The 26,502-nt window shown below is 43.7% G+C and overlaps 2 protein-coding genes across 2 annotated transcripts in view; one reads left to right on the top strand and one right to left on the bottom strand.

The window, feature by feature from the left end:
- Positions 1-2,153: 2,153 nt before the first annotated feature.
- LOC114248175 (neuronal acetylcholine receptor subunit beta-4) lies at positions 2,154-6,135 on the top strand. The gene is made up of 6 exons (XM_028181334.2): positions 2,154-2,303; positions 2,922-3,109; positions 3,369-3,677; positions 3,776-4,029; positions 4,560-4,767; positions 5,885-6,135. Exons 1-6 carry the CDS (start codon positions 2,258-2,260, stop codon positions 5,999-6,001), a joined length of 1,122 nt encoding a protein of 373 aa, XP_028037135.2. The 5' UTR covers positions 2,154-2,257; the 3' UTR covers positions 6,002-6,135.
- Positions 5,250-26,502, bottom strand: part of LOC114248174 (uncharacterized) — a 39,970-nt gene continuing 18,717 nt past the window's right edge. The window contains exons 2-15 of the mRNA XM_089731807.1: positions 24,635-25,730; positions 24,204-24,411; positions 19,260-19,382; positions 18,048-18,208; positions 17,343-17,654; positions 16,148-16,263; positions 12,804-12,971; positions 12,170-12,390; positions 11,366-11,574; positions 10,639-10,761; positions 7,682-7,830; positions 7,069-7,228; positions 6,836-6,927; positions 5,250-6,077 (exon numbers count right to left, since the gene is read on the bottom strand). Coding sequence (XP_089587933.1) covers positions 6,029-6,077; positions 6,836-6,927; positions 7,069-7,228; positions 7,682-7,830; positions 10,639-10,761; positions 11,366-11,574; positions 12,170-12,390; positions 12,804-12,971; positions 16,148-16,263; positions 17,343-17,654; positions 18,048-18,208; positions 19,260-19,382; positions 24,204-24,411; positions 24,635-25,730 — 3,187 coding nt within the window. The 3' untranslated portion in view covers positions 5,250-6,028. The remainder of the gene's footprint in view (positions 6,078-6,835; positions 6,928-7,068; positions 7,229-7,681; positions 7,831-10,638; positions 10,762-11,365; positions 11,575-12,169; positions 12,391-12,803; positions 12,972-16,147; positions 16,264-17,342; positions 17,655-18,047; positions 18,209-19,259; positions 19,383-24,203; positions 24,412-24,634; positions 25,731-26,502) is intronic.

The following is a 26,502-nucleotide window of genomic DNA, read 5'->3' on the forward strand; positions in this document are numbered from 1 at the left end:
CACACTCTACAAAACTTGCCTACATTCCTTAATGACCTATGCAAGTGTAGTGTTCGCTCACGCGGCCCGCATGCCCCTGAATTATCTCCAAGTTATCCAATCCCGCTTCTGCAGGATAGCCATCGGAGCACCGCGGTACATAAGGAATATCGATCTTCACGAAAATCTAAATTTAGAATCGGTACATAAGTATCATAAGCGCCAGAACGCTACTTCGACAAAGCGTCCTGACGCGATAACCCACTTATCGTGGCTGCCGCTAATTACAAATCTGATCCAAGCCGTGGAGCAAAGCAAAGTCGTTGTCGCCCAAATCATGTCTTATCCCATCCCCCGGTTACAATCTCGTTGCTTTTACGGTCTTCAAGCACCGGTTACTTTCTTCGTCGATTAAGACGTAGGTAGAGTTCGACCTACAAACTACTCCATAGGCACAGTCCACTGAGTTTCTCCCCGAATCTTCTCAGTAGGTCGCAGTTCCGATCCGGTACGCGTGGTTTACTCGTATCGAACGATGCGACTGTGTTGGTGTTCAGAGCCCGCAAGCAGTTAATCATTGTTCTAATGAGATATAGACTTACTTCATAGCTGACGTTCGCCGAGAAAGAATAATATCATGTGAATCAAAATGTGTGTTAAGCCCGCAAAACTTATAACTTGCGTATTCACTATGCACTGGAGACACATAGTCTTCGTGTCTCAAGGCATTTACGTGGTGATGGCACCACTTATGTAGGTAACAATTTAACATCAGGTTGGCTGTGAACTCTATTATCCGTCTAACAACTTATTATTATACTTAACTTTACTGGTGGTAGGACTTCTTGTGAGTCCGCACGGGTATACCACCGCCCTGCCTATTTCTGCCGTGAAGCGTTTCGGTTTGAAGGGTGGGGTAGCCGTTGTAACTATACTGAGACCTTAAAACTTATATCTCAAGGCAGGTGGCGGCATTTGCGTTGTAGATGTCCATGGGCTCCGGTAACCGCTTAACACCAGGTGGGCCGTGAATTGGTCCACCTACCTAAATAATAAAATAAAATAAAGCTGTGTGTTTCAATGTCATCGTCGGTTATTGGCAACGGGCCGGTCCATTCAGTATTCAGTAATTAAGTTGAAATTTAGTCAAGCTAACGTTAATATTTTAACTTAGGTTCATTACATTTGTATGTTTGGTATCCGAGCGAAATGTGAATTGTCCTTGGGTAGACGGAAACCCTCGCAGATAATGCGCCCACGCACCCCGTTGTCAGAGAGCAACAACAATTTCCTGTATACATTTTAATAGTGTATTATCTAAATCCACTTATTCACTTCCACGAAGAGAGCATTGACCTGGAAAATATCTGGCAAAAGGAAGAGAGGCCGTCCCAAAACAACTTGGCGTCGCTCAGCGGAGCAGGAGCTAGGCGTCTTGGGCATGACGTGGGAGTAGCTAGAAGAACAGACTGCCCAACACCGATGTAGATGGAAGGATTTGATTCGAGCCCTACACCCCAGCAGAGGGTAATAGGAAAGAAAGAAGAAGAAGAAGATTATATAAATTAGCGCCAAGCCAATTTTATAGATTTCTCATTTGCTTATTTTGATCGTACGCACCCACACGTCGTCGCGCAGCAAGCTCAGCGCGAGCTGTTCATGTGGTGTCGTAAGTTCTGCTATCCTACATAGAAGAACTACATATTATTTAAGTTTAGCTTGCGTGTGTGCGCTCTTTAATGATGGTATGATATATTCTGAGTCCGCACGACTAGGTACCGCCACCTTGCCTATCTATATCTGCCGTAAAGCAGTAGTGGGTTTCGGTTAGAAGAATGGAGCAGCCGTTGTACTGTAAAAACTGAGACATTAGAACTCGTGTCTCGACGTAGATAGCGGCATTTACGTTGTAAATGTCTATGGGCTTCGGTAACCACTTAACATCGGTTGGGCCGTGAGCTCGTTTACCCGTCCGGGTGTAGCTAGAATACTTACACCTCCATCCCAAAAAAGGACAAGAGAAATGATAATGGATGGTGAAGGTAATGACGTCACCATTGATGACGTCACGCTTTTTAAGAAAATGATCAGGGCGTCAGTCCTCCCTTCATGTTATATTAAGCTGATTATGCAAGCATGTGGAGCTATCGAAAACTGAATAATAGAGCAGAATAAGCTTGTAGCTGAAGAAAAAAAAATGATTATGCATCTAATGTTTGCGACCTCTGCACGGTCTACCATTCACTCGGGATAGCTTCAATAGATCAGTTGTCATAAAATGTCGACGACTTATATTATTCTGTTACCGTTTCTCCTCACTTGTGGTAAGTTTAACAAGAAGACAAATTACTATGACACTTGACTTGTCTTTACTATAATTTGTCACTTGTAACATTAAACTAATACGACATATAGTAGGTACCAAACTACGAGAAGCTGACTGTTTCAAAAGTCCGCAATCACATTTCACAACCTCCCGATAACAGGGCAAGCTGATCCTTCCTGTGCTAACTTAGATTTTTAGAGACACAGAGGGTTTGTGGATAAGGTCCTAAATATTGTTTCGGGTTGCCATTGCCAAATGTGTTTATTCAGTACTTCCGTAATCATACGAAGTATTTACTCCATGAGAGAATACTTTGCATAAGATTGTGTTACCAGCTCAGTTCGTCTTACGTAAGTGCATGCCCTGCTCCGTGGAAGCTCGAAGTAAAAATCTGAGTTGATTTTTACGGAGCCTGGATTGGATTTATCTGGCTTTATCCATATTAGATCCATATAGATTCAGAAATGTATAGCATGTATAGCATACCAATTTAAAAACATTTCGATATGTCCTAATACCGAGATTTAATAGAATGGAGTGGAGTACTGCTGGATTGCATAACTTATTGTTAAAATCTTCTGACCTCAAAATCATCATCTAATCATATATTTTCCAGCTATAGCTAGTGCGGCAGAATGCGAAAACGCAACATCACTGTCCCTCATGATCGACTCGCTCCTCGCAACGTACGATCGGGAGTCTCCCCCCGACTCCAAAATCGTAGTCAACCTGACCCTGCATTTGAGACATGCTAACATTCGTGAGTCCGAGTCCACAGTGCGGATACTGGCAGATCTTCAAATGGTATGTACACAAGGCGTGCACTAAGTTATGATTTCTTGAAACCATGTTCCAAATTCATACGCATTATTAATAATTAGAGGCTACTGGAGCTCATTGCTAATATAGCTAAAAGACTATATTGAACGAAGTACAACAAGTATTTAATATCAGATGCTACCGAACTAATTCGGTGCCACGAGACAGCGGAGATATTTAGAGGTATCGGAGTCCAAAATCAACCTGTGTACCTAATTAATGGACCTTTAATTTACTGTTACAGAATTGGATCGACAAACGACTGAGTTGGAACGCAGGGGAGTGGGGCTGCAGCACTTGGCTGGTGTCCTCGGACCGCTTGTGGAGGCCTGACGTGGTACTGCTAAACGCGGCTGCAACCACCGCCGGGGACTACGCCCTACGCGCCCGTGTATCTAATAACGGCTCCGTCTCCTGGATAAAGCGATTGGACATTAGCACTCCAATTTCTATGCAGTTAGACAATTGGCCCAACGACATGCAGACTTGCACGTTCAAGTTCGGTTCTAGGATGCACAATAGTGACGAAATGGATTTCGTGATTGACAAAAGAGTGAGTTATTTTTATATTATTATGATTATTATTATTATTTTTAAAGAAAATGGATATTCATAATGATCACTCATTAAAAATTATATGTAATGTTCAAGATATACAGTATGTTCGAGTCAGGAGCGTGGGATGTGACGGCTCTGTCCAGTGCGGTGCAGAGCCAGGACCGTGGCGAGGTGGAAGCTCGCGTGGCAATGTTCCGGATGTCCTTCCGGAGACGCGCCCCGGCACACGCGCTGGCAGCCGGCGCCGTGTTCGCCGTGGTGCTCCTGCTTCTGCTCTCCGCGGCTGCCTTGCCGCCCGCCACTAGACCACCACTAGCCGCGGTTTCAGCGTTCATCTCTATATTATGGTAAAATCTGCAGTGTCGGTGAAGAGCGGCCGGCCTGCACTAATGGTCTAGATGACGTTGGGTCTGCCTTAGACTCCTAGCAGTACTGTTAATTCCTCCCCAGTGCTTGCATGTACTATTAATACTCTCACCGGTTATCCGGTAATATTTGTCCGTGGAAATCGAAAAGTTACATATGTCTCGAGCATCCTCTTTTTTATTGCTATGGTGGGTGGACGAGCTGACAGCCCACCTAGTGTTAAGTGGTTACTGGAACCCATAGACATCTACAACGTAAATGCGCCACCCACCTTGAGATATAAGTTGTAAAGTTTCGGTATAGTCACAACGGCTGCCCCACCCTTCAAACCGAAACGCATTACTTGCTTCACAGCATAAATAGGCGGGGTTGTGGTACCTACCCGTGCGGAATCACGAGAGGTCCTACCGCAATCTGCCCATTGTAGCTAGTAATAAAACTAGAGCATTGAATAAAATAAGCCTGAGACAGTTGGATGGGGTCGTGCGTTGAGGTGAAGTTGTGTGCGCAGGCAGATGTCGGTGTCGAGCCGGCTGGGCGAGGCGGGCAGCGCGCCGCGGGTGTCGCGCGTGCAGGCGGCGGCGGCGGTGTGCGCGGCGGCGTGCTGTGTGGCGGCGGCGCTCGTGGGTCGCGTGCAGCGCTGCCGCCGCGCTCCGCCCCCGCCGCTCCGGAGCCTCATCTCCAACCTCTCTAATACTTGTGACCTCACTCCACTACCGGTCAGTACCACATATAATTCATAAGTCAATTTGAAATATATAACAGTATTTGTATCTTTCTCTGGATTTTTGGAACGAAGTTCCTTATGGGACGATGCGGAGGGGTACCCTAAGCGGGAAAAAACGTCCGTAACGTAAGATTTTTATTAGTAATACACACAGTGTACGACTTAACTTTGTAATAGCGTACAAAAAATAACATATTTTTTTATCATTTATTGACCACGATCTCAGAGCGTTCGTGTGCGTAATACACTAAATTTTATGCAAACAACCGTGAATAAAGTGTACCACAATAAGTTCGCACGTTACCGAATGACCGTGGGTTGTTGCGAAACCTCCAGTTTTATTTTCTTTATACCTCGAATGGAACTTAAAATTAATATTTTTATAATAAGGAACTTCGTTCCTATCTGGAGCCCCACGACACCACACATCTTTTTTAAAATTATAGGCACCTATCTAAGTTAAAACCGCATATATTTTTGTTTCATAATTTTACATTTTATTAAATATGTTTTCAGCGCTACCTCTGTATACAGATCCTAAGCACTTAGCTGTTTTTTGCAATGATTTCTCTTTCTCTCTCATTAAAGCGTACCTACGTTAAAAAATATGAATGTTTTTCGAAGTAATTTTGTGGCGCTCAGTACAAAATATATTCGCAAAGTCCTGCCATCAACCAATCCTGGTTTGCACAGTAAGACAACTATTATTCTGTTGCAATCGGCAAGTCGGCTTCTGTGTCGCGCTGTCTGACACACGATCCATTAACGGTGCTTTTAGGTACCACAAGCATCGATCACCGTCCTCGTTGAACCCGTCGCTTGCGACGAAGGGCTCGACGAGCGAATTAACCCATAGATGCAGCCCACTGAGTTTTTCGCCGGATTTTCTCAGGGGTCGCGTTTCCGATCCGGTGGTAGATTCTGCGAAGCACTGCTCTTGCTAGGGTCAGTGTTAGCAACACTCCGGTTTGAGCCCCGTGAGCTCACCTACACACGCTAGGGTGAAGCTGAAATAGCCTCTCAAGGCTATCAGCATAGGTAGGATAAAAAAAGCTGTCTGACGGCGTCGGACGGTACAGTAGCGAGGAGTGCGGGCGCGCGTGTTGCAGGAGTGGTCGTGCGAGCAGAGCGCGTGGTGGGGCGCGTGCGGCCGCGTGCTGGACCGCGCGCTGCTGCTGCTGCTGCTGCTCGCGCTGCTGCTGCTGGTGCTCGTCTACTGCTTCTGACCAGCTCCTACCCGATCCTTCTACGATCTAAGGGATCCATACTGCAGCCACGACCGTGGATGGAAGTGCCGTGCTCCTGGGATGTAATATTATAAAAAGCGCACTTAAACAATAAATTCTAGCTGAGAAATAAACGTAATTGTTTTCCATTTATTGACCTACTACAGTTTATTCCTTTTTTGACTTCATGAAGTATCTCTACACAGCATGTATGTACACAGCAACTTCTTGAGTAAATATATTATAGGTATTCGTTTTAATGAAATAAAATATTTTGTTTTTCGGACAATCTTATTTGGCCCAAACAGTGAAATAAGTCACTTTCTACCCGCATTGCAAGTTATTTCACTAATGTGGCCGAGACAGATTCCCGGGACACCTGGAGATGGTTGGCATTGATTCTATCAACTTTACGACGAGATATGAAACGAAGGCCTTAATTGCATTACAATAACATGTAACTCACGATTAGTTTATAATAGAAGTGAGCGGGAGCAAGTAAATCCCGAGCCCATAACACACAGTTACTAGTAGTACCGACTCAACATAGGAGCAGAAGGAATTAGGCAATAGAATTAGGAATATTTTGAAGAATGTTAAAAGTAGAAAGGTGTTTACCGGCTCTAGTAGCTCTCCGGCAGTCTCTCGATACGAGGAGTGAGCCTGACCGCACGCCCTTGCTGAGCAAACCTGGTGCGGACGAAAGGACTCCGCAGGTATTTGGATTAAAGCCTTAGCTCATATCTGGTATTTTATCAACATGTAGTTTTCATCAACTGGTGCCTCAAGATACAAAAGCCGCAGAGATTGAACTGACACACGTTTAGACCTTACCGACGCAAAACATTCCCCGTTCTGGAGTAGTGGTGATATACATTTTCTAGGATGAGTAAAACGACGGCAACAAGTCCCCCGGCTGCGAGCATCTGTTAACGAAACGGACTCTGTGAGTGCAGCGCTATAAGAGGGGACTACAAATTCCAGTTTTGTGTCGGAAAAAAGGTGGTATGCTTTGTGTCCCTGGTGCTATTTGCCAGCACACCCTTCGCACACGTGTGTAAAGACACGTGAGGTAGTGCAATCACGCGCCACACCTGTAGGGCAGGCAGCATGTCGAGCAGCCGTACCGCTCGGAAGCCAACACCGCGACCTTCACAGCGCGGCCGGGCCGCCAGCCATATAGCGCGGACCCGCGACATCAGCCCCACCTCGCGCTGCCAACGCAACCTGCACACACACAAACACACACACACAAACACACGTTCTTAGCTGTAATTAGTTGATCGGTTGTCGTTCCTCGCTTACAGACTCTGGGCCTATGGAGGTCTTGGATCTTCGTGCATTTCCTGCTGTGTGTTCTCATCTCTCTGATGACCCGATCTGTTTTTTTTATTGCTCTTGTAGGCAGACGAACATACGGCCCACCTGATGGTGAGTGGTTGCCGTCGCCCATGGACTTCAGCAATGCCAGGGGCAAAGCCAAGCCGCTGCCTACCGTAACTACCGAATGTATCACTCAACTACCCGTATAAACTCCAACTCTCGAAGGGAAATACTAGCACAGCGTACGATTCTCCATTAAATACGTTGGGAATCTGTACAGGGGGCGTTCAAGTTCAGCTGTTACTCGAAATAAGAAGGTCTAATGTGGTGAGTTTGTGACTGGTTGCGACAGCGCACCTCGTGCCGAACAGCTCCCGGTATCCGGAGTGCTTCCTGAGCGGCACGGCCACCATCGGCAGCTTGAACGCTTCGATCTCCATCAAACCACACTTTTCGCTTTCGGTAAATGTCTTGCTGATAATTTCATACCCAGAACTGCGTTCCACCTGCAAGATTTTACGAGCAACAAACAGAAACATGAAACGATTCTGTGGAGTATCGACAATTTGTGTACCTATATTTCTATAATAATGGAAACACGGAGACTTGCTTCGAGGTTTATTAGCACAAAACTATTAATATAATGCTTTCTATGCCTGTTACTGCATTACGCAAAAATGTCCCATCGGATTTAGAAGAAAATTTGCAGTAAAATAACTGGTGGTAGGACCTCATGTGAGTCCGCACGGTGAGGTTGAGAGTAGTAAGAAGAGTAGCGCCGTTATCCTAATGTTTCCAACCTTCAGTACGTCTCGACTAAGAACCATCAGGTAACGGGTACTTTTGAAAGTTTAACGCGGTAAAGAACTTTGATTAGCCGCTGTTATCGTGAGGTCAGCCCCGGGGCCCGCATTTAACGGAGTGGTCCGCATTTATTGGCTGCTCACGTTTTTTTTATTTATTGCTTAGATGGATGGACGAGCTCACAGCCCACCTGATGTTAAGTGGTTACTGGAGCCCATAGACATCCACAACGTAAATGCGCCACCCACCTCGAGATATAAGTTCTGAGGTCTCAGTATAGTTACAACGGCTACCCCACCCTTCGAACCGAAACGCATTACTGCTTCACGGCGGAAATAGGCGGGGTGGTGGTACCTACCCGTGTGGACTCCCAAGAGGTCTTACCGCCAGTAATTACGCAAATTATAATTTTGCGGGTTTCATTTTTATTACACGATGTTATTCCTTCACCGTGGAAGTCAATCGTGAACATTTGTTGAGTACGTATTTCATTAGAAGAATTGGTACCCGCCTGCGGAATTCGAACACCGGTGCATCGCTTCATACGAATGCACCGGACGTCTTATCCTTTAGGCCACGACGACTTCCTTTTTATAAACTTTTTATAAACGGCCTCAGGTACAGGATATAGCGGTCTGATAAATATATAAAAAGCTTTCAGTTTACTCGTGGTAGGACATCTTGTGAGTCCGCACGGGTAGGTACCACCGCCCTGCCTATTTCTGCCGCGAAGCAGTAATGCGTTTCGGCTTGAAGGGTGGGGCAGCCGTTGTAACTATACTGAGACCTTAGAACCTTTATCTCAGGGTGGGTGGCGCATTTATGATATAGAAATAAGGGGGGTCCAGTAACCACCGAACACCAGGTGGGCTGTGAGCTCGTCCATCCATCTAAGCAAGCAATAAAAAAAATTAAAAAAAATTACCGTCTTGATAAAATATTTTTTAAACATAAAATATTTTTCATCGCGACAAATGACATAAAAGTGTGAAGTAAACATTCTTAGATGGTTCCAACATAATAGACTTCGGCTGCCATCAGCACAGGACAGCAGGTTACGCCGTGCACTGATGAGTCGGCCAGCCGGTGGGGAGAAGTAAATTATATACCTAGTCAGGTCATAAATTCTGTCACATGTTTAATGTAAAATAATTGAAACAAGTTTATTCATTATGTAACCATTCATATACCAAAATGAACTTAACAAAACATAGATTCTTATGACACTAAAGTTTATTCAAAATGGCCTCCGTGATTTTGAATACAGGCCTTCAATCTGCGCGGCCAGTCGTCTATCGCAGCACGAACGAGGTCCATGTCAATATCGGCGGCTGCCTTAATCAAGGATGTCTTGAGTGACTCCAAATTGGGATGAGGCTTTGAGCACGCCTTTTCCTCCAAGTGTTGCCATATCTTGTAATCTAACGGATTCAAATCTGGACTGGAGGAGGGCCAGTCTTCGTGCCGGATGAAGTCGATTTCACGCGCCGCCAGCCAGTCTTGTGTGCTCTTCGCTCTATGAGTTGGCGCCGAATCTTGTTGGAATACCCAGTGCCTGTTATTGAACATGGTATGAGAAACAGGTTCCACAAGGTTCGTCAGGACTGTATTTTGATACACAACTGCATTCGTTTTTACACCTTTCTCACAGAAATGTACCTCTGTTAAGCCCCAATAAGAAACTCTCAACCATACCATGAGCGAGGATGGAAAATGACCTCGTTGGACACGCGGAATACGGTTGCTCGCTTCTTCACTACTGTGTGCGTACACCTTATCATTTTGTTTGTTGTAGCTCTCTTCTACGGTAAAATTTTTTTCATCCGAAACAAGAATTTCCCGACATTTTTTTCCCGCGTACCGCTTCAACAAAGCGCGGCATCTCTTCAGTCTCAGGTCCATTAGACGAGCATTCAAACGATGTCTTGTTTTTCTTCGATATGCCCGAAGCCCTAAGTCTTCATTTAACACCCTTTTCACCGTGGTTCTGCTTAACCCCATCTGAAGGGCCAACAGTTTCTGCTTACGTCTGGGATTTCTTTGAATTCGCGCCTTCCCAGCTTTTATCACTGCTGGAGTCCTAACAGACCGAGGGCGACCACTTCTTGACCTGTCATCTACACTAGAGTTTTCATTGTATCGTTTGATGGTACGATAACCGAATCTTTTGGTTATATTCAAATTTTTCAGTATGTTAAAAATTTTAATTGGCGCGTAACCGCAACGATGCAACGCAATAACTGCAACACGGTCTTCTTTAAGCGTCCACTCCATATTTAAAAATGAGTAAAATTCTAAAAGTATACATTTTTATTTTCATGAACAATTCGAAATTCGAATACAATAAACTTTTTTGTGGCCAGCATTCTAAAATAAAAGTTTTTACTGTGTGACAATACTTATGACCTGACTAGTTATATGTTTTGATTTATTGAAAAAGTATAAAGTATATAGTTACATAACTAAATGCCTTATTAATCAGCAACACTATTTAATTAATCTCAAATGACCTGAAAAGCGAAGAGTCCAGTCCTCATGCGTTCGACTCCTTCCACCACGGACATGTAGACGCGCTCGCCCAGCGGAGCCACCTTGCGATGGAACAGACGGAGGATGCTGGGGTCCGTGCTCTCCTGAGTGAAGAACAACACGTAGGAGTTCAGAATACCCTTACATAAAAGATATTATCCTAATAGGGGTGTTCCTACGGACCATGCTGTTAAGCAATTAGACTTGAAGCCCAGACGGTAAACAGAAGTGTTGTGCTCCGACCGCCCACGAAGTCGGATGGACGTCTTCTCAGTCGTGCCAAGAATACTTTTTAACGCCGAATACACGCAGTTTCGTTATTTCGTTCTTAGGATCTCAACCTCTACATTCTAGGCCATAATTGTTAGATCGGGAATTAAAATAAATCTTAACTCAGTCACAAAGAAAATCACCAACACCTCAGAAGTAATTACAATCCGCAATTTTGAGTTTTCAAATGTAATGTTTTAACATGTCAAAGTCATGGATATCCGACATTATATCTCTAATTGTGAAAAATATAATAGATCAAACATACTTGAACAGGAAGTAATAATATACAACAGTATAGCGGTCGAGGCGGGACCGCCGCGCCGCAGCACATGAGGGTCGGTATTAAACCTCATGTCTCAAGCTCAACATTCTTCGACATCATTAATTATACAAAAGCTTACGCACACAAATTAAGTTGAATGTGCGATCACTCACAGCGTAGTAAACCTTCTTATAGGTGGTCTCCTGAATGCCCACGTCCATGTGCGAGTCAGCGAGGTCGGCCACCGTCCTCACCGCGGCGCTGGGGGTCTGCAGGATGGCCACGATCTTCGCGGAGTACGCAGTGAATGTGAATAATGACGTCAGCAGAGTTAGGAACATTATCATGCGGATTGATAACAGCTTCGGCATGATGTAGAACCCTGGGAAGTGTTGAGATAATGTTTTTAATTTGGTTTCTTTTCGAATTCAGACCAGCTACCAAATCATATTTATATCACAACGTCAGTGTCGCAACCTCCCCTAATCAGACGCTAATTCTAAATTAATCGAAGAAAGTTGAAGTCGTCGTGGCCTAAAGGATAAGACGTCCGGTGCATTCGTATCTAACGATGCACCGGTGTTCGAGTCCCGCAGGTGGGTACCAATTTTTCTAATGAAATACGTGCTTAACAAGTGTTCACGATTGATTTCCACGGTGAAGGAATAACATTGTGTAATAAAAATCAAACCCGCATAATTATAATTTGCATAATTACTGGCGGTAAGACCTCTTGTGAGTCCGCACGGGTAGGTACAACCACCCCGCCTATTTCTGCCGTGAAGCAGTAATGCGTTTCGGTTTGAAGGGTGGCGTAGCCGTTGTAACTATACTGAGACCTAAGAACTTATATCTTAGGGTGGGTGGCGCATTTACGTTGTAGATGTCTATGGGCTCCAGTAACCACTTAACACCAGGTGGGCTGTGAGCTCGTCTACCCATCTAAGCAATAAAAAAAAGGAAGAAAAAAAGATGACCTTGTTGACAAACAGTTCCGATGGAGAATACAAATATTTCGGGGAGGGTCAGCAGCTGCAGGGTAGGGTCCGCAGCGACAAGTCGGCAGGACAGGACGGCCAGCAGCACCGCGCTGCCGCAGAGCAGGGCGGCGGCGCAGCACCACACCCCGCGACTCAGTGGCAACAGGAATATGTTGGACACCGACGACTGCGCCGGGGCTCGGAACATGAACGCGTTTCTGGAACACATTCATTAAGGGACATCACACATATGTATAACAAAAGCCGGTCCAGGAGCATATTAGATAAATTTTTTATTGCTTAGATGGGTGGACGAGCTCACAGCCCATCTGGTGTTAAGTGGTTACTGGAGCTCATAGACATCTACAACGTAAATGCGCCACTCACTTTGAGTTATAAGTTCTAAGGTCTCAAATGTAGTTTCAACGGCTGCCCCACCCTTCAAACCGAAACGCATTACTGCTTCACGGCAGAAATAGGCAGGGTGGTGGTACCTGCGCGCGTGGACTCACAAGAGGTCCTACCACCAGTAATTAGATGGCTTAAAATGAGGGTCCATCGAGATAGGGCTCTGATCAAATCATAAACGACGGCAGAAACAGCATTGTGCCGCGGATCTAAGCCGACTTACAGCAGCGCTACAGTCTCGGAGCTAAAGTGCAGCACCCTCCAGCGGTCGGACCTCATGAACATGGAGGCCACTCCGAGCTCCGCCCGGCCGCGCTGCAGCAGCCCGACCGTGCCCGTGAATGACCCATTCAACTCCACGCCGTACTCGTCCACTTGCTTGAGATTAAACCTAAACGTGAAGCAAAATCAGTATTTCATTAAGTTGGTTTGAGCCGCAAACTTTTAACTTTATATAATACAAGCTGCACCCGTCCGCTTCGCTGGGCATTTAAAAATAACATTATTATTTCTCACACCCCACAAACATTCTCATCATTAACGCCCCCACAACTGGTGTAGGGAGTCCAACACTCATATAAATATAAGCCTATCCATTAAGTACATGTATTTTCTACATGGATACCAAGTTTCAAGTCAATCAGATGCATGGTTCAGTAGTTATAACGGAACATCCGTAAAAATCACTATAGATTTATATACCTAGTCAGGTCATAAATTCTGTCACATGTTTAATGTAAAATAATTGAAACAAGTTTATTCATTATGTAACCATTCATATACCAAAATGAACTTAACAAAACATAGATTCTTATGACACTAAAGTTTATTCAAAATGACCCCCGTGATTTTGAATACAGGCCTTCAATCTGCGCGGCCAGTCGTCTATCGCAGCACGAACGAGGTCCATGTCAATATCGGCGGCTGCCTTAATCAAGGATGTCTTGAGTGACTCCAAATTGGGATGAGGCTTTGAGCACGCTTTTTCCTCCAAGTATTGCCATATCTTGTAATCTAACGGATTCAAATCTGGACTGGAGGAGGGCCAGTCTTCGTGCCGGATGAAGTCGATTTCACGCGCGGCCAGCCAGTCTGGTGTGCTCTTCGCTCTATGAGCTGGCGCCGAATCTTGTTGGAATACCCAGTGCCTGTTATTGAACATGGTATGAGAAACAGGTTCCACAAGGTTCGTCAGGACTGTATTTTGATACACAACTGCATTCGTTTTTACACCTTTCTCACAAAAATATACCTCTGTTAAGCCCCAATAAGAAACTCCCAACCATACCATGAGCGAGGATGGAAAAAGACCTCGTTGGACACGCGGAATACGGTTGCTCGCTTCTTCACTACTGTGTGCGTACACCTTATCATTTTGTTTGTTGTAGCTCTCTTCTACGGTAAAAATTTTTTCATCCGAAAAAAGAATTTCCCGATATTTTTTTCCCGCATACCGCTTCAACAAAGCGCGGCATCTCTTCAGTCTCAGGTCCATTAGACGAGCATTCAAACGATGTCCTGTTTTTCTTCGATATGCCCGAAGCCCTAAGTCTTCATTTAACACCCTTTTCACCGTGGTTCTGCTTAACCCCATCTGAAGGGCCAACAGTTTCTGCTTACGTTTGGGATTTCTTTGAATTCGCGCCTTCACAGCTTTTATCACTGCTGGAGTCCTAACAGACCGAGGGCGACCACTTCTTGACCTGTCATCTACACTAGAGTCTTCATTGTATCGTTTGATGGTACGATAAACGAATCTTTTGGTTATATTCAAATTTTTCAGTATGTTAAAAATTTGAATTGGTGCGTAACCGCAACGATGCAACGCAATAACTGCAACACGGTCTTCTTTAAGCGTCCACTCCTTATTAAAAAATGAGTAAAATTCTAAAAAGTATACATTTTTATTTTCATGAACAATTCGAAATTCGAATTCAATAAACTGTTTTGTGGCCAGCATTCTAAAAGAAAAGTTTTTACTGTGTGACAATACTTATGACCTGACTAGTTATTAGTATAGATGACTGTCTCTGTAGGTAATAGCTGTTTGTTGCTACGTTGTCTACTGGCTGAGATGTGAGTTACGAATTTATTGATAGGAAGAGAAGAGAGGGCGGTATAGGGTTCCTTAGAATCAACAGGCATCAAAAATAAAAGGTTAAATTAAAAAATATCTTAAAAAGCACCTCATTACCAAAGCGTGTTTTTTATACTATTGTGTGTTTGCAATTTTACTCTATAACGATGATAGTTAACATAGTAAACAAGAATGGGCTTTTACTGCATCATATTAGTGAAAACATATTATTAAGTCGTTATATGATTCTTTCATAATCTAACCATTTCACTCAACGCATCACCAGTACACGGAACTCCCCTGTCAACTCTGAGTAATCAAGCTCTTCTAACCAATGATAGGTTCTATGACCACCGCGCGTGTAGCGTAGCATGTAGGGTTCGATTCTGGTGGAGGTATTATTATTATTATTATTTATTTATTTATTGCATAGAGGGTTAAACGAGCTCCCAGCCCATCTGGTGTTAAGTGGTTACCGGTTAGACATATGCCACGTAAATGCCGTCACCCACCTTGAGATATGAGTTCTAAGGTCTAACGCTGCCCCACCCTTCAAATCGAAACGCATTACTGCTTCACGGCAGAAATAGTCAGCGCAGCGGTACACCTACCCTTGCGTACTCACAAGACGTCCTACCACCAATGGCATGGGGCACGGCTATCATATCCAAGGAAGGCAGCAGGTGCGTACACGCCTAGTACGTGGCGTAAGACGCTACCGTGTTCCAAGAGGCCGGACCGTCAATAAAACTATTTTATTAAATGATCATCATGCCAGCGGTCGTTGCGCCAAGTTTCAAATCGATCCGACATTTTGAAGGGGGTGAAAATCATGTTCAAAGATTGCTAATGAAAACGTGTTGAAAGATCTATTAAATAAGCATTTATTAATAATTGTGAGCCTAAGGAAGCCTGTTCGCAAAGTAGGTGTGGATAGAATATTTCATATTTGTCAGGCGCTAGCAGCAAAACTGGCCTATCGTGGTCTGCCCTGGGGTTCACTCAATTGGTTTCATTCCTTTAAATAATGTAATAGTTTGACTGTGTAAACGAATATTTGGGTTATTTGAAGCGGTACAGAGCCTGTTTATAATTTTGTTTTTCATCTGCGAGATTTCGCTTTATTGTGTTTTCTTTGTTTTACGAGCCATGAAAAATATTTTTACAAACTGAACATTATTGTTATTATTACTTTATATATTACATTATTATTACGTTTACATAAAAATTATTTAATATACAAAAATGACGTGACAATAGTGATTAGAATGCTACTACTGTCCAAAATGTGCAAACAACTATGACGCCCTCACACAGTTTTCCCATCATCCGTTCATTAAATCTAATCACGCCTTTGTTGACTCTAAAAAATTAAAAAAATGACACGAGAATCATCTCTATTTTATTAAGACTTACAATTTTATATGAACAAATGTTCTTAAACGTTTAAGAATAGAGATGATACCTTATGTGAGTGAGTGGGTGCTCACCAGAAACGCAAGTCTTCTGCACAGTGCATCAGCATCGGGTACGTCAGTTTCGGAAAAGTGTCGATCTGTCTGTTGGAGAGGTCCGACCAGCCCTTGAAGTACTGCGGCTGTGAGACCTACGGCCAGGGGGAACTGTTTAGTACTGCGCACTCCAATAATGCTTCTTACGTGAATAGCCCACTTATATGGGAGCCACAGCTATCACGTCATGCTAATTCTTTGTGCAAAATACGTACCGGCCTTCTGGTCTCCCAAGGCCTCAAATAGCTTTTTTTAAGGCCCTTAAAAAAGCTTTTAGCAGATGGGCCCCAGGGGCCCAAAGTTTCTACCCCAAACGGAACAAAAATGAAATCTTTAGAGAGATTTTCATATTTCCGCCGTTTGAGGCCTTCAGCCGTTGAAGCAGCGCTGCCAGCGTTTGAATTAGTCTCAGGAAGATGTGTCGGTGCCATGGTAATGCTTAATGTAATGCCAGCGTGGAAATGCTGCCAGCCTTCTGGGAACGCTGCCCACTGGCGGTGAGCTAACGCAGATTTTCTATTTATAAGTAGCTTTACCTAAATAATTATTATTTTTATTCATTTATTAATAGTAGGTCCTTTATTTAAATATTTATAAATTGATCTGTATACGATAAAATAAAGTAAGTATTGATCAGGTCATTGAAAAATATTGTATATACTTATATATTTAAATATAAGCATAATGTATTCTGCCTGCATGAGGCGAAGTAGCCACTGTCGGTCGTGGAGATCAGCAATGCCCGGAGCACAGCCAAGCCGCCGCCTTCTACTAAAGTTAAAGTTAAGTAGTATTTTTTTAAAACTTACATACTTAAATATTTTTGTCGTACCTATATGCTTTGTTACTATTGTTCATTTCTGTTTAGAAAATTATCTTTCTTTATTCATGTAACAGTTCTTATGTACAGAGTTACCTGAAAAGAATCTCGCTAACCTATAAGACCACCATTTACTTTAATAATTTTTGGCCACATGTCCAGTGTTTGCTCACGAGGTTCGAGTTTGATCCCTGGCCAATTTTTGTGTAACACATTTGGTTTACGAGGTGCAATTTTGGTTTTTGTTTTGTTGTCGTGTGTTGGCCTTTGAATGTGCGAAGTCTAGTCGTTCAATTATTTTAATATTATATTTTATTTCAATAGATGTAAAAGATGACTAATTATGAGACTTACAATGACAACAGCGTTTATGGTTAAGTTATTTAAATGCCTCCTCCTGGTAGCTGCTGTCGGTATTGTGCTCCACACAGCGTCCAGATCCTCAATAGTGCTATTAACAGATAAGCCCAAGTCCATCACGACATAGGGTTGGTGTTCGTTGAGTCTATGAATATCGAGTATGTCGTCTGCAGCGCACCAGGTGACGTCCGCGTCAGGGAGTACAGCCGCGTCCGATAGAATCTTCTGGATTGTTTCCAACTTGTACGTAGAGTTATGAATGAGAAGCCACGTGTAGCGGTGAATAAATGCCCGGTTTTTAGATGCCTAAAATGTTTTTGATTTATTTTACAGATTTATCAGCGTAAACGAGCAGACCAACTCGCGTTCTATCTGATATTAAGCGATCATAGGAATTACTAGATATAACAACGTGGATTTCGCAACTGCCACGTGGTATCTAAGTTTGAAGTTATAATAGATGGAGACTGTTTGTTCAGTCTTTAACGGGACGCGTGACTACTTTTCAACAGAAACAAGCAGGGTGGTGGTAGCGACCCGCGCACGCTTAGTCACCAGTAAACGGCTTCACGATGTAGTCTGACTCAGCTAATGGCAGGTTCCTAAATGACGGCAACTTACTATTTCTACGGACAGAAGATGAGGTAGTTGCGTTCATCTATCTCACGAAACGGGACGCTGTGTGTCTGCATTACGTACCTTTTCAAGGATAAGTTTAGAGTTAGGGCAGTTCAAGTCCAAAACAACTCCTTCTCGGCGGTAGTCGTACGCCGGTAGCTCCGGTGCATTAGCGAAATCATTCTGAATGTTAACTCTGAGGGAACTGTCTCGAGCAACCCTTGAAAACTGCAACAGGTAACCTGGTGTGACAAAATATTTAATTAACTAATGTTAAGATTCTGCAATTTGTTGAAGAATTTAAATTGGAGATTTGTAGATTTTTATTAAATAGTGTATGCTGGCATTCTTAAAAAGAATCTACATTCTGCATATAAAAATGCGTCCAGTGGTTCCAGAGATACACGAAAACAACCAGAGAGAGAGACAACTTTATGTTTGGAGCGATGTGTCGCTGATTTATGTTCATTATCATAAACTCATCATTATCGGATAAATGGAGGGGAAGCGCGCTAGAGGACGAACGCCAGCTAGATGGGTGGACCAACTCAAGGAGAAGATTGACATACAGTCACGATCCTCACTCAGCATTGAGGGAACGGCCAGAAAGAAGAAGACTCTTGTTTGGGTATGTACCCTTTTTCTATTTTTAATATTTGTCTCAAATGCACAATCACACTCTATAGAAGTCGACTTTGTTTCTTAAGATGAGCCAATTACGTTACGATGTCCTTGGACTCAGTGATGGATATACACTAATGGCAGTCGGGGCAAGTGCTCAAAGCGACAATTTTTTGTAGGCGGCAACATTAAAAGTAATTTTTTTTTTCCAAATTCATATTTTTCTTTTTAATTGATAATTCAAGAAATTCAATTCATCCATTATTTGCAAATTATAATTTTGGCACTTTTGGTAAAAATTAATTATCAAAATGATTTAATCAATTTATTTCCTTGGAGATTTAAAATAATAATCGATTTTTCTATTGTCTGGAATTAAAGAAATTTAATAACGTATTTTTTTTTATGTAATATTATTATGAGTCACCCTTTGTGCCAAATTTATAATTGTTCGAAAAAAAAACAAGTATTTATTTATGTTTTTGGAATATATAAGAATTTCTGCAATAAATTAGTTATTTTTTTTTAAAATAAATGCCGTCAGTATTGTGGCGGATTTTTTTCCCGTGCCCAGGAGGGGCATTAAGTTTAATTAAGCCCGGCCCTGCCTGGACTGGTTCGGTAGGTTATCGTCTCGAGTTTTAGAACAATCTTGTAATTTGTTAAAAGTACCTGGACTCCAGCACAAAAACGCAGTAACATATCCTAGCTTCTTGGACACAAAGAACCTAAATATAAAATTAGGTAATTCTTTTATGATCAGACTCATGACGGCGGAGTTGTTCTCTGCACTGGCTTTGATTTATTGGTTTCAGCGTTTATGTCGTCTTTAAGGGGGAGTTTATCACTTTATATTGTATTATAAATTATATTATAAAACATTGTAAAAACAACGTTGCTGCAGTGTCATCCGTTAAGTCACGGTGAAAATAATTAATAGGTTATTAGTAACACAGGGCTACAGACACATAGCGGTGATGGTGGATGATGATCGCTTGCCATTAGGTGGATCGAGAGCTCGTCAGCTTCCGATGTTATTGAATAACATCAAACTGTGCGTTGATAGTACTCGGAGCCGGGTGTTTAGATAAATAATGTGAATTAACGCACTGTAGTGTTCACTATTAATAGATGCTGCTAATGTTGTTACTCTCTTTGATCCACAACGTAGAACAAGTGAACACATTTGACACGTTGAGTGTTTCAACAGATTTCTAAATAAAATAAAGACAAGGTTATCAATTTGGGGCGTGTATTTTTATTAGCTTCAATTCACTGAATGGTGCGAATACATTAAATAATTGGAACACGATACTGCTGTGCGATTCGTTACGGCAATGGAAGTGAAACAAAGCCACTTAAGAGACATTTTACCACAACATATGTACCTACATATTATTATGTGGTCTTTTACAAAGTGGATGCACATATTCCCAAGATGCGCGGTCCGTGCCGAAATCATTCATTTAAACCATGTACGAGTATGTCACCTAAGACGTAATTGTGCGGATTCTATAAGGATTCGTTAGGTTTGGAACGGACAACCTACTACTGTATAAAGTGGTAACTACGTTTTAAAAGATTCGTTTAGGCCCGTTGCGGTGGCGACGCCGCGGCGCCGTTCCGGTCTCTCATCGGCCTTTTATATTTGTGCAATCTATGCTAATTCCTACGGTTGTTTTTCGCAATACTTAAGTGTGCACTGTATACACAGAGCACAGAGCAATAAGCATCAGTAGGTGCTCTCTGAGTATTTTTTAATGCCCTTGTAGGCAGGCGAGCATACGGCCCACCTGATGATGAGTGGTTACCGTTGCCCATGAACTTCAGCAATGCCGAGGGCAGAACCAAGCCGCTGCCTACCGTCAATCAATCATCCGTTATCCAAGGTTTCTTGAAATGTTCGTGTGAACTGCCCATTTGTAGCGCTACATCAGTATTAACACAACCTCATACAGAGAAATGAACGAACAAAACATTTTTTTTAAAACGTAAAGAAGTTTATAAACAGACAACCGTTGTCTATTGACTCCGGTTGTTGTGATTTTATTATTGCATCAACAGTAACGAGGTTTAATAGCCAGTAATTGGTCCACTAAGTAAGGTTTGCAAAGATTATCTTTATTTTTAGAAGAGAGGGATTACTGGTGGTCTGTACCTAGGCCTTTTCAGCTTTACCAGGACAGGTGGGCGAGCACCTGCTCAGCCAGGAGCGCTGAGATTTGCTAGCAGCTGCCCGAACGCCTCCGGGGGAAACTTAATTAGCTCAAGGGCAACTGCTTCGCGAATGCATCTATTACCGGATCGGGATCGTGACCCGCTAAGGAGATCCGGCGAGAAACTCAGAGGGCTGATGTATGGGTTTGGTAGTATTCTTACCTACAGATGACAGGTCGTATTATAGGCCCGCACGGGTAGATACAACAACTCCGCCCATTTGCATCACGAGGCCGCCATGCGTTGCGGCTACAGCACGAGGCAGTCCTCATAGAATACAACTGTGACTTCGCTATTATCTCGAAGTGGATGCTGACAGTCACGGTTATGGGCTCTGATAGCCACTTTACGCTAGTTCGGTTGGTAGTCAGATCGTTTACCCGTCCATGATTAAATAAACTGCTTCGCCTTAATATAATTGCGGTACTCCGGTTGATTAGAGTCCATTACATATTTGCTCGGCTAACAAGTCGGCTAACATCGTACTCGGAAATGAGCTATAATTTCTGCGATAAAATTGACAAGTTGATCGTTAGTATTTTGAAGAATTTATTTTCATAAATATTTACTTGCGCATGAGGTCAAATTTTCGAATGTATTTTACTTCGATCAACAATTGTTGATCGAAGGTATTTTAATAGTTATTGCTAGTTTATTTTTTAAACCACGAGATTTGTTATTCCGTTATAATGGAGGTCGATTGGAAGCTAAAGTAAAAGATAGGCAGACAAAGCGACTTTTCAGCAGTGTACTAATGACAAGACACGTGGCGCCCGGTGCGTTGTCGTTACGAACGTGGGTACAATCATTAACATACGTGCGTTTTGTTCGCATGACTATAATAAAACGAAATGCGCTTTTCTTTTCCCACCTATGCTGATGCCTTGAAAGGCTATTTCAGCTTTTCCTTGACGCGTAGGTGAGCTCACGGAGCTCAAACCGAGAGTGTTGCTAACACCGGGTGGGAAAACGCGACTCACTGAGAAAATCCGGCGGGAAACTCAGTGGGCTGTGTCTATGGGTTAATTTATTCATGAAATGCGGAGTATTTGGCCATAACATTGTAGGCGATTGTGAACTAGGACCTAGTTATTTATAGTCCTTACAGACAGGCAACCCTGTGGCTCACCTGATGGTAAGTGGTCATCATCGCTCATGGACGCAGTTATACAATCTGCTGGGACTCTCCTCGAGTCTCGTTTGGAGGAGGGCAAGTTAAAGCGCTCAGGTAACATTGTGGAGTGTTCTCGTAATTCGAAAAAGATCCCTAGAAACTCATTATGTCTCAGAGTGAAATATATTATATAGAACAACATATGCACATATTTCTATATGTAACATTAAAAATCGAACTCTGTGAAGATCGTGAACTCCGATAAGGTACTCAGATAGACTACAATATTAACGTATTTTATGTTCATCCGATTAATTATAATTTAAATATATGTATTTTAATTATTGAGTAGCCGTTAGAGAGAGTTGTGGAGAACCAACGAAGTACTGGCGTAATATAATATAGTGAATTGCGGGGTCACGCTACTAGATTAATTTATTACGCACACAGAGGCATCTTAGTGCTGTAACGTTTTGCTATCATAAATTCATCTTATTTGCTTTTCTTATTGTTTTTGTTGGCAGACGAGAATACACCAGTATGCTTAGTGAGAGTTTTTTAACGTTTTCTATAGTGTAAAAGTTAACTCAAATTTGTATGGAGCTGGCACAGCACCCCTAGCTGCAAACGTAGGCAAACGTTCCAACTCCATACAAATTTTAGTTAACTTTTACGCTATCGAGAACGTTAAAAAACTCGCACTAAGCACACTGGTGGTAGGTAATCGCCGTCGCTCATGGATTTCGTGAGATGAAGACTCTCCGCACAACTTATTGGCAGAAACAACGAAAGCAGCGCATACTATGGATGAACTGCATTCCAGGTTTTTTTTTTTTGTTGCTTAGGTGGATGGACGAGTTCACAGCCCACCTGGTGTTAAGTGGTTACTGGAGCCCATAGACATCTACAACGTAAATACGCCACCCCACCTCGAGATACAAGTTCTAAGGTCTCAGTATAGTTAGTTACAACGGCTACCCCACCCTTCGAACCGAAATGCATTGCTGCTTCACGGCGGAAATAGGCGGGGTGGTGGTACCTACCCGCTCAGACTCACAAGAGGTCCTACCACCAGTGAAAAAGGTAGAGGTGTAGTGGTAAAAAGGAGATGAAGGCTTCATCTTGAATAATTTCAGTAATGATTTCTAATTACTCGTACTGTAATTTCTCAATAATTCAATGTTATGTAGGTACGACAGGCACCAAACAGAGTTATCGAGTGGTGTCGGCGCGTCGCGCGGCCTCCCGCGGGTGGAGCTACAAACAGTTATAGGACGCTAAGTCCAGCAGTGGACGTCTGCAAGTCTAATGTCAGTAATAAATACCGCGGAAGTGTGTGAGAATGTAATGAAAAGGGCTCGCATTTGTGAGGTTAACAGAGGCGGACATCTATTGATATTGTATTCCATACATAATTGCCGACATTAAATAAAACATTTATCAATATAAGATCCATTCTCTTTCATTTCATCAAAAATTATAAACAAACAAAATAGTATACCTTCCTGGCGGACACCCGATATAATGTCATATTGAATGTATTTTTTTATCAGCTTCTAATTGTAATAAAATAAGTTGCGCAAAGCTATATCTATGTAAAGGAGGCGACATTCGACGCGTGAGTACTACGCGTGTTCCTATTATGACGTCAAACTTTATATAAGTTTATTTTGTAGGAAGGTTTGTTCATCAAATCATAAAACACATACAAATATTAAATTAGGACCAATAAAATGGTGGTATCTCCTACATAGTCTAAAGTTTTCGAATCATGGATATTGTCAAGGGACTCTCGGGTGTGGGGCGGCGCGAGTGGGGCCCACAGCCCTGCTCAGTAATGTCACAATATAAATGTGTCTTCCGGTTACAAGTGTCTACGGGCTCCGACGGCGGGTCAACTTCAAATGGTTCATGACCATCTGTATCCATCATTGTGTAAAATGTGTCTGACCGGTTATTATCCAGATGCATACCATCTATCTAGGATGAATGCTAGAGATTTCCCCAGTATCCAATCGTGGTAGCAGCATCATATAACGTAAAGGCCTTACTCCGCCTTAATCAAAACATATTAGATTTCTTAGTCGTTTGTGAGTGAAAGTGAATTGCTTCTCCAGTAATTATAGGTAAGAGGTTATTTATGTTTTTATCTTCTTCCGCTTGTGTATGAGACACATTGATATCGACGCCCGGGGAGTCGCCCGCCCGCCGCCTGCCGTGTGCTGCGAGACGCGATGTAAAAATAAAACAATTTCAAGTTTAGTCATATAATTTAATATTGTCCTAAGTAGAGAGAGGGGCGCAGACGTCGGGCTGCACGAAGAGCTTGGTAAAGTTGACGACGAAGTACATGACGGCGGAGCCCGAGGCCGAGCCCAGCTGCGTGACGGCGCCGCACACCCGCATGCCGCGCGCCCCCCCGCGCCGCACCCACCCGTACACCCACATGCGCGCGTACGACACCACCCCCGACACCACCACCCACGAGAACACCTGCGCAGACCAACATATTATGTATATCCACCAACAAACCGACACAGAATATTCAACAACAATCATCATATGCTTAGTGTACCAGTTTCAATAGTATTGTTTAACGCATGCGTTGCGGCAGAAATAAGCCAGAGTCGTGGTACTTACCCACCCGAGTGTGAGTTCTTAACGCGCCGTACTACCAGTAGGTACATGTAGCGGTACTTTTTAATTTATTACTCACGATCAAGACTTCGCCGATGACGTCGTACTGCAGCGGCGGCGCGGGGCTCATGAGCGCCGTGACCGTCATGTAGACGAAGGGGACGAGCGCGGCGAGCAGCATGCCGGCCAGCACGCGCGCGCCCACGGGCCGCAGCCACACGCCCGCCAGGCACGCCACCGGGTTGGCCATGGCGCCCAGCGTCACGGCCAGGTGGTAGGCCCGCGTGCCGTACGGCATGCACGAGTACGACTGGATCGACGGCATCAGCCCGTTGTTCACCGCGTTCAGAAACACCATGAACACCAGCACCCCGACCCACTTCGGCGCGACGAGCGACTCCCGCTCCTCTACTATATTCTCGTCTTTCGTCTCAACTGTCTGTGTCACTTTTTCAGAGTCGAACACTCTATAATTGTTTATTATGAAAAAACTAATGAGACTCATGGCCGACATCGCTCCGAGTATTACGAGGAACACGGTCGTGCTGAACAAGGGCGGCGGGTAGTGCGGTACGAGCTGCGTGCTGTCCTCGGAGGGCAAGCACTCGGGCTCTCCGCCGACGCCTTGGATGAGAGAAAGGATGCTTGGTAGGAATCCACTCAGACCTTCGCCCACTAAGTACGTCGCCAAATAAATATCCCGAAAATGTCTTAAATACGGATAGAACAACACTGAGCTGGTGCATCCGACGAGAGCCGCGCCGAACACCAGCGCGAGGAAAGGCAGCGAGCGGTCCGCCCCCCCTATCACGGTAGTCATGTCGTAGACGAACGCGTTGATGATGAGCGATAGCGTCCCGATTATCAGCAGCCCGTAGATGTAGGGCGAGTCTGACGCGTGGGGCCGTAGCCGGCCCAGCAGACCGTACAGAATGGGCCCAATGTTGGCCAGCTGCACGGCCAGCACCAGCGAGGACGGCAGGGCCCAGCCCTCGGGCAGCCTTTCGACGAGCAGAGGTAGCTGCACGTAGAGACCGTTCACTCCGAGCCAGGTGCCGATGCCCCAACAGATGAGCAGCACGTCGAGCATCACGCGTCTTTGAGCGCCCCACATCCTCACGTTGAAGCCTTCTTCTTTGACGAGACACGGGGATATTTCTTTATCTTCGTTTAACCTGCAATCACAAGTCCGTTGAAGTCAGCTCGTACTGTTACTGTATCCGATAAGGAGTTGGTTCGAGTCGTGTCGCGGTGCGGTGCGGTGCGGCGGGTCGGGGGGGAGGCGACACTCGCGCGCGCTCTGCACACTTGTTCTAATTGGACACAGATGCATTGGATTGCTTTATATTCTAGGTTCGCACTCGCAACACAAAACGTCGTTCGTTACACGCGGTCATGTCCTATCTAATCTATGATAATAAATTCAACTCTGTTTCTATCGTGTGACAAGTGTGAAGCAAAAAAAGTTAAGGGGAATGTAACTCAACTCAAGTCAATATGACCTAGTGAGAAGAGACCTACAATTGAATGTTTAGTTTATAATTTAAATTGTATGTAGTACCCAGACACAAATGAAACCTTAGGTATATTGTTCTATTCGTCTTGATTGTCCCGACTTCTGTGATCATTTTGGTATAAAGGGATTTTTCATTTATGTATATAAATTGTTGTGTCAAAAATCCTGTTTGACAACAGAATAGCGGCTCATCAGTGGGACTCACTGGATCGGTCTCCGCGCGCTACCGCCATAACTCAATCTATCCGCGGACTGTTCCAACAAAGCTGGATATTCACAGAGCATTGACAGCTGCCGTATATTTTACCATCACTAGCAGGCTACGAAACGAATATATAACATGTACATATGTATGTATACGTAACATGTTTTATTTTAAGGTTAAGTTTTGAGGTACTAGTTTTTTACGACGTTATTTTGATTGTCTTGGT

The sequence above is a fragment of the Bombyx mandarina genome, chromosome 12 (assembly GCF_030267445.1).
Source record: "Bombyx mandarina strain Sakado chromosome 12, ASM3026744v2".
NCBI classification, from domain to species: Eukaryota; Metazoa; Arthropoda; class Insecta; order Lepidoptera; family Bombycidae; genus Bombyx; species Bombyx mandarina.

What these genes read in the sequence shown, in the direction of transcription:
- LOC114248175 (XM_028181334.2), top strand. Translation starts at nt 2,258, where the DNA reads ATGTCGACGACTTATATTATTCTGTTACCGTTTCTCCTCACTTGTG. An exon ending in ATTTCGTGATTGACAAAAGA is followed by an intron (nt 3,678 to 3,775) that starts GTGAGTTATTTT and finishes GTAATGTTCAAG; the next exon opens with ATATACAGTATGTTCGAGTC. An exon ending in GTGACCTCACTCCACTACCG is followed by an intron (nt 4,768 to 5,884) that starts GTCAGTACCACA and finishes CGCGTGTTGCAG; the next exon opens with GAGTGGTCGTGCGAGCAGAG.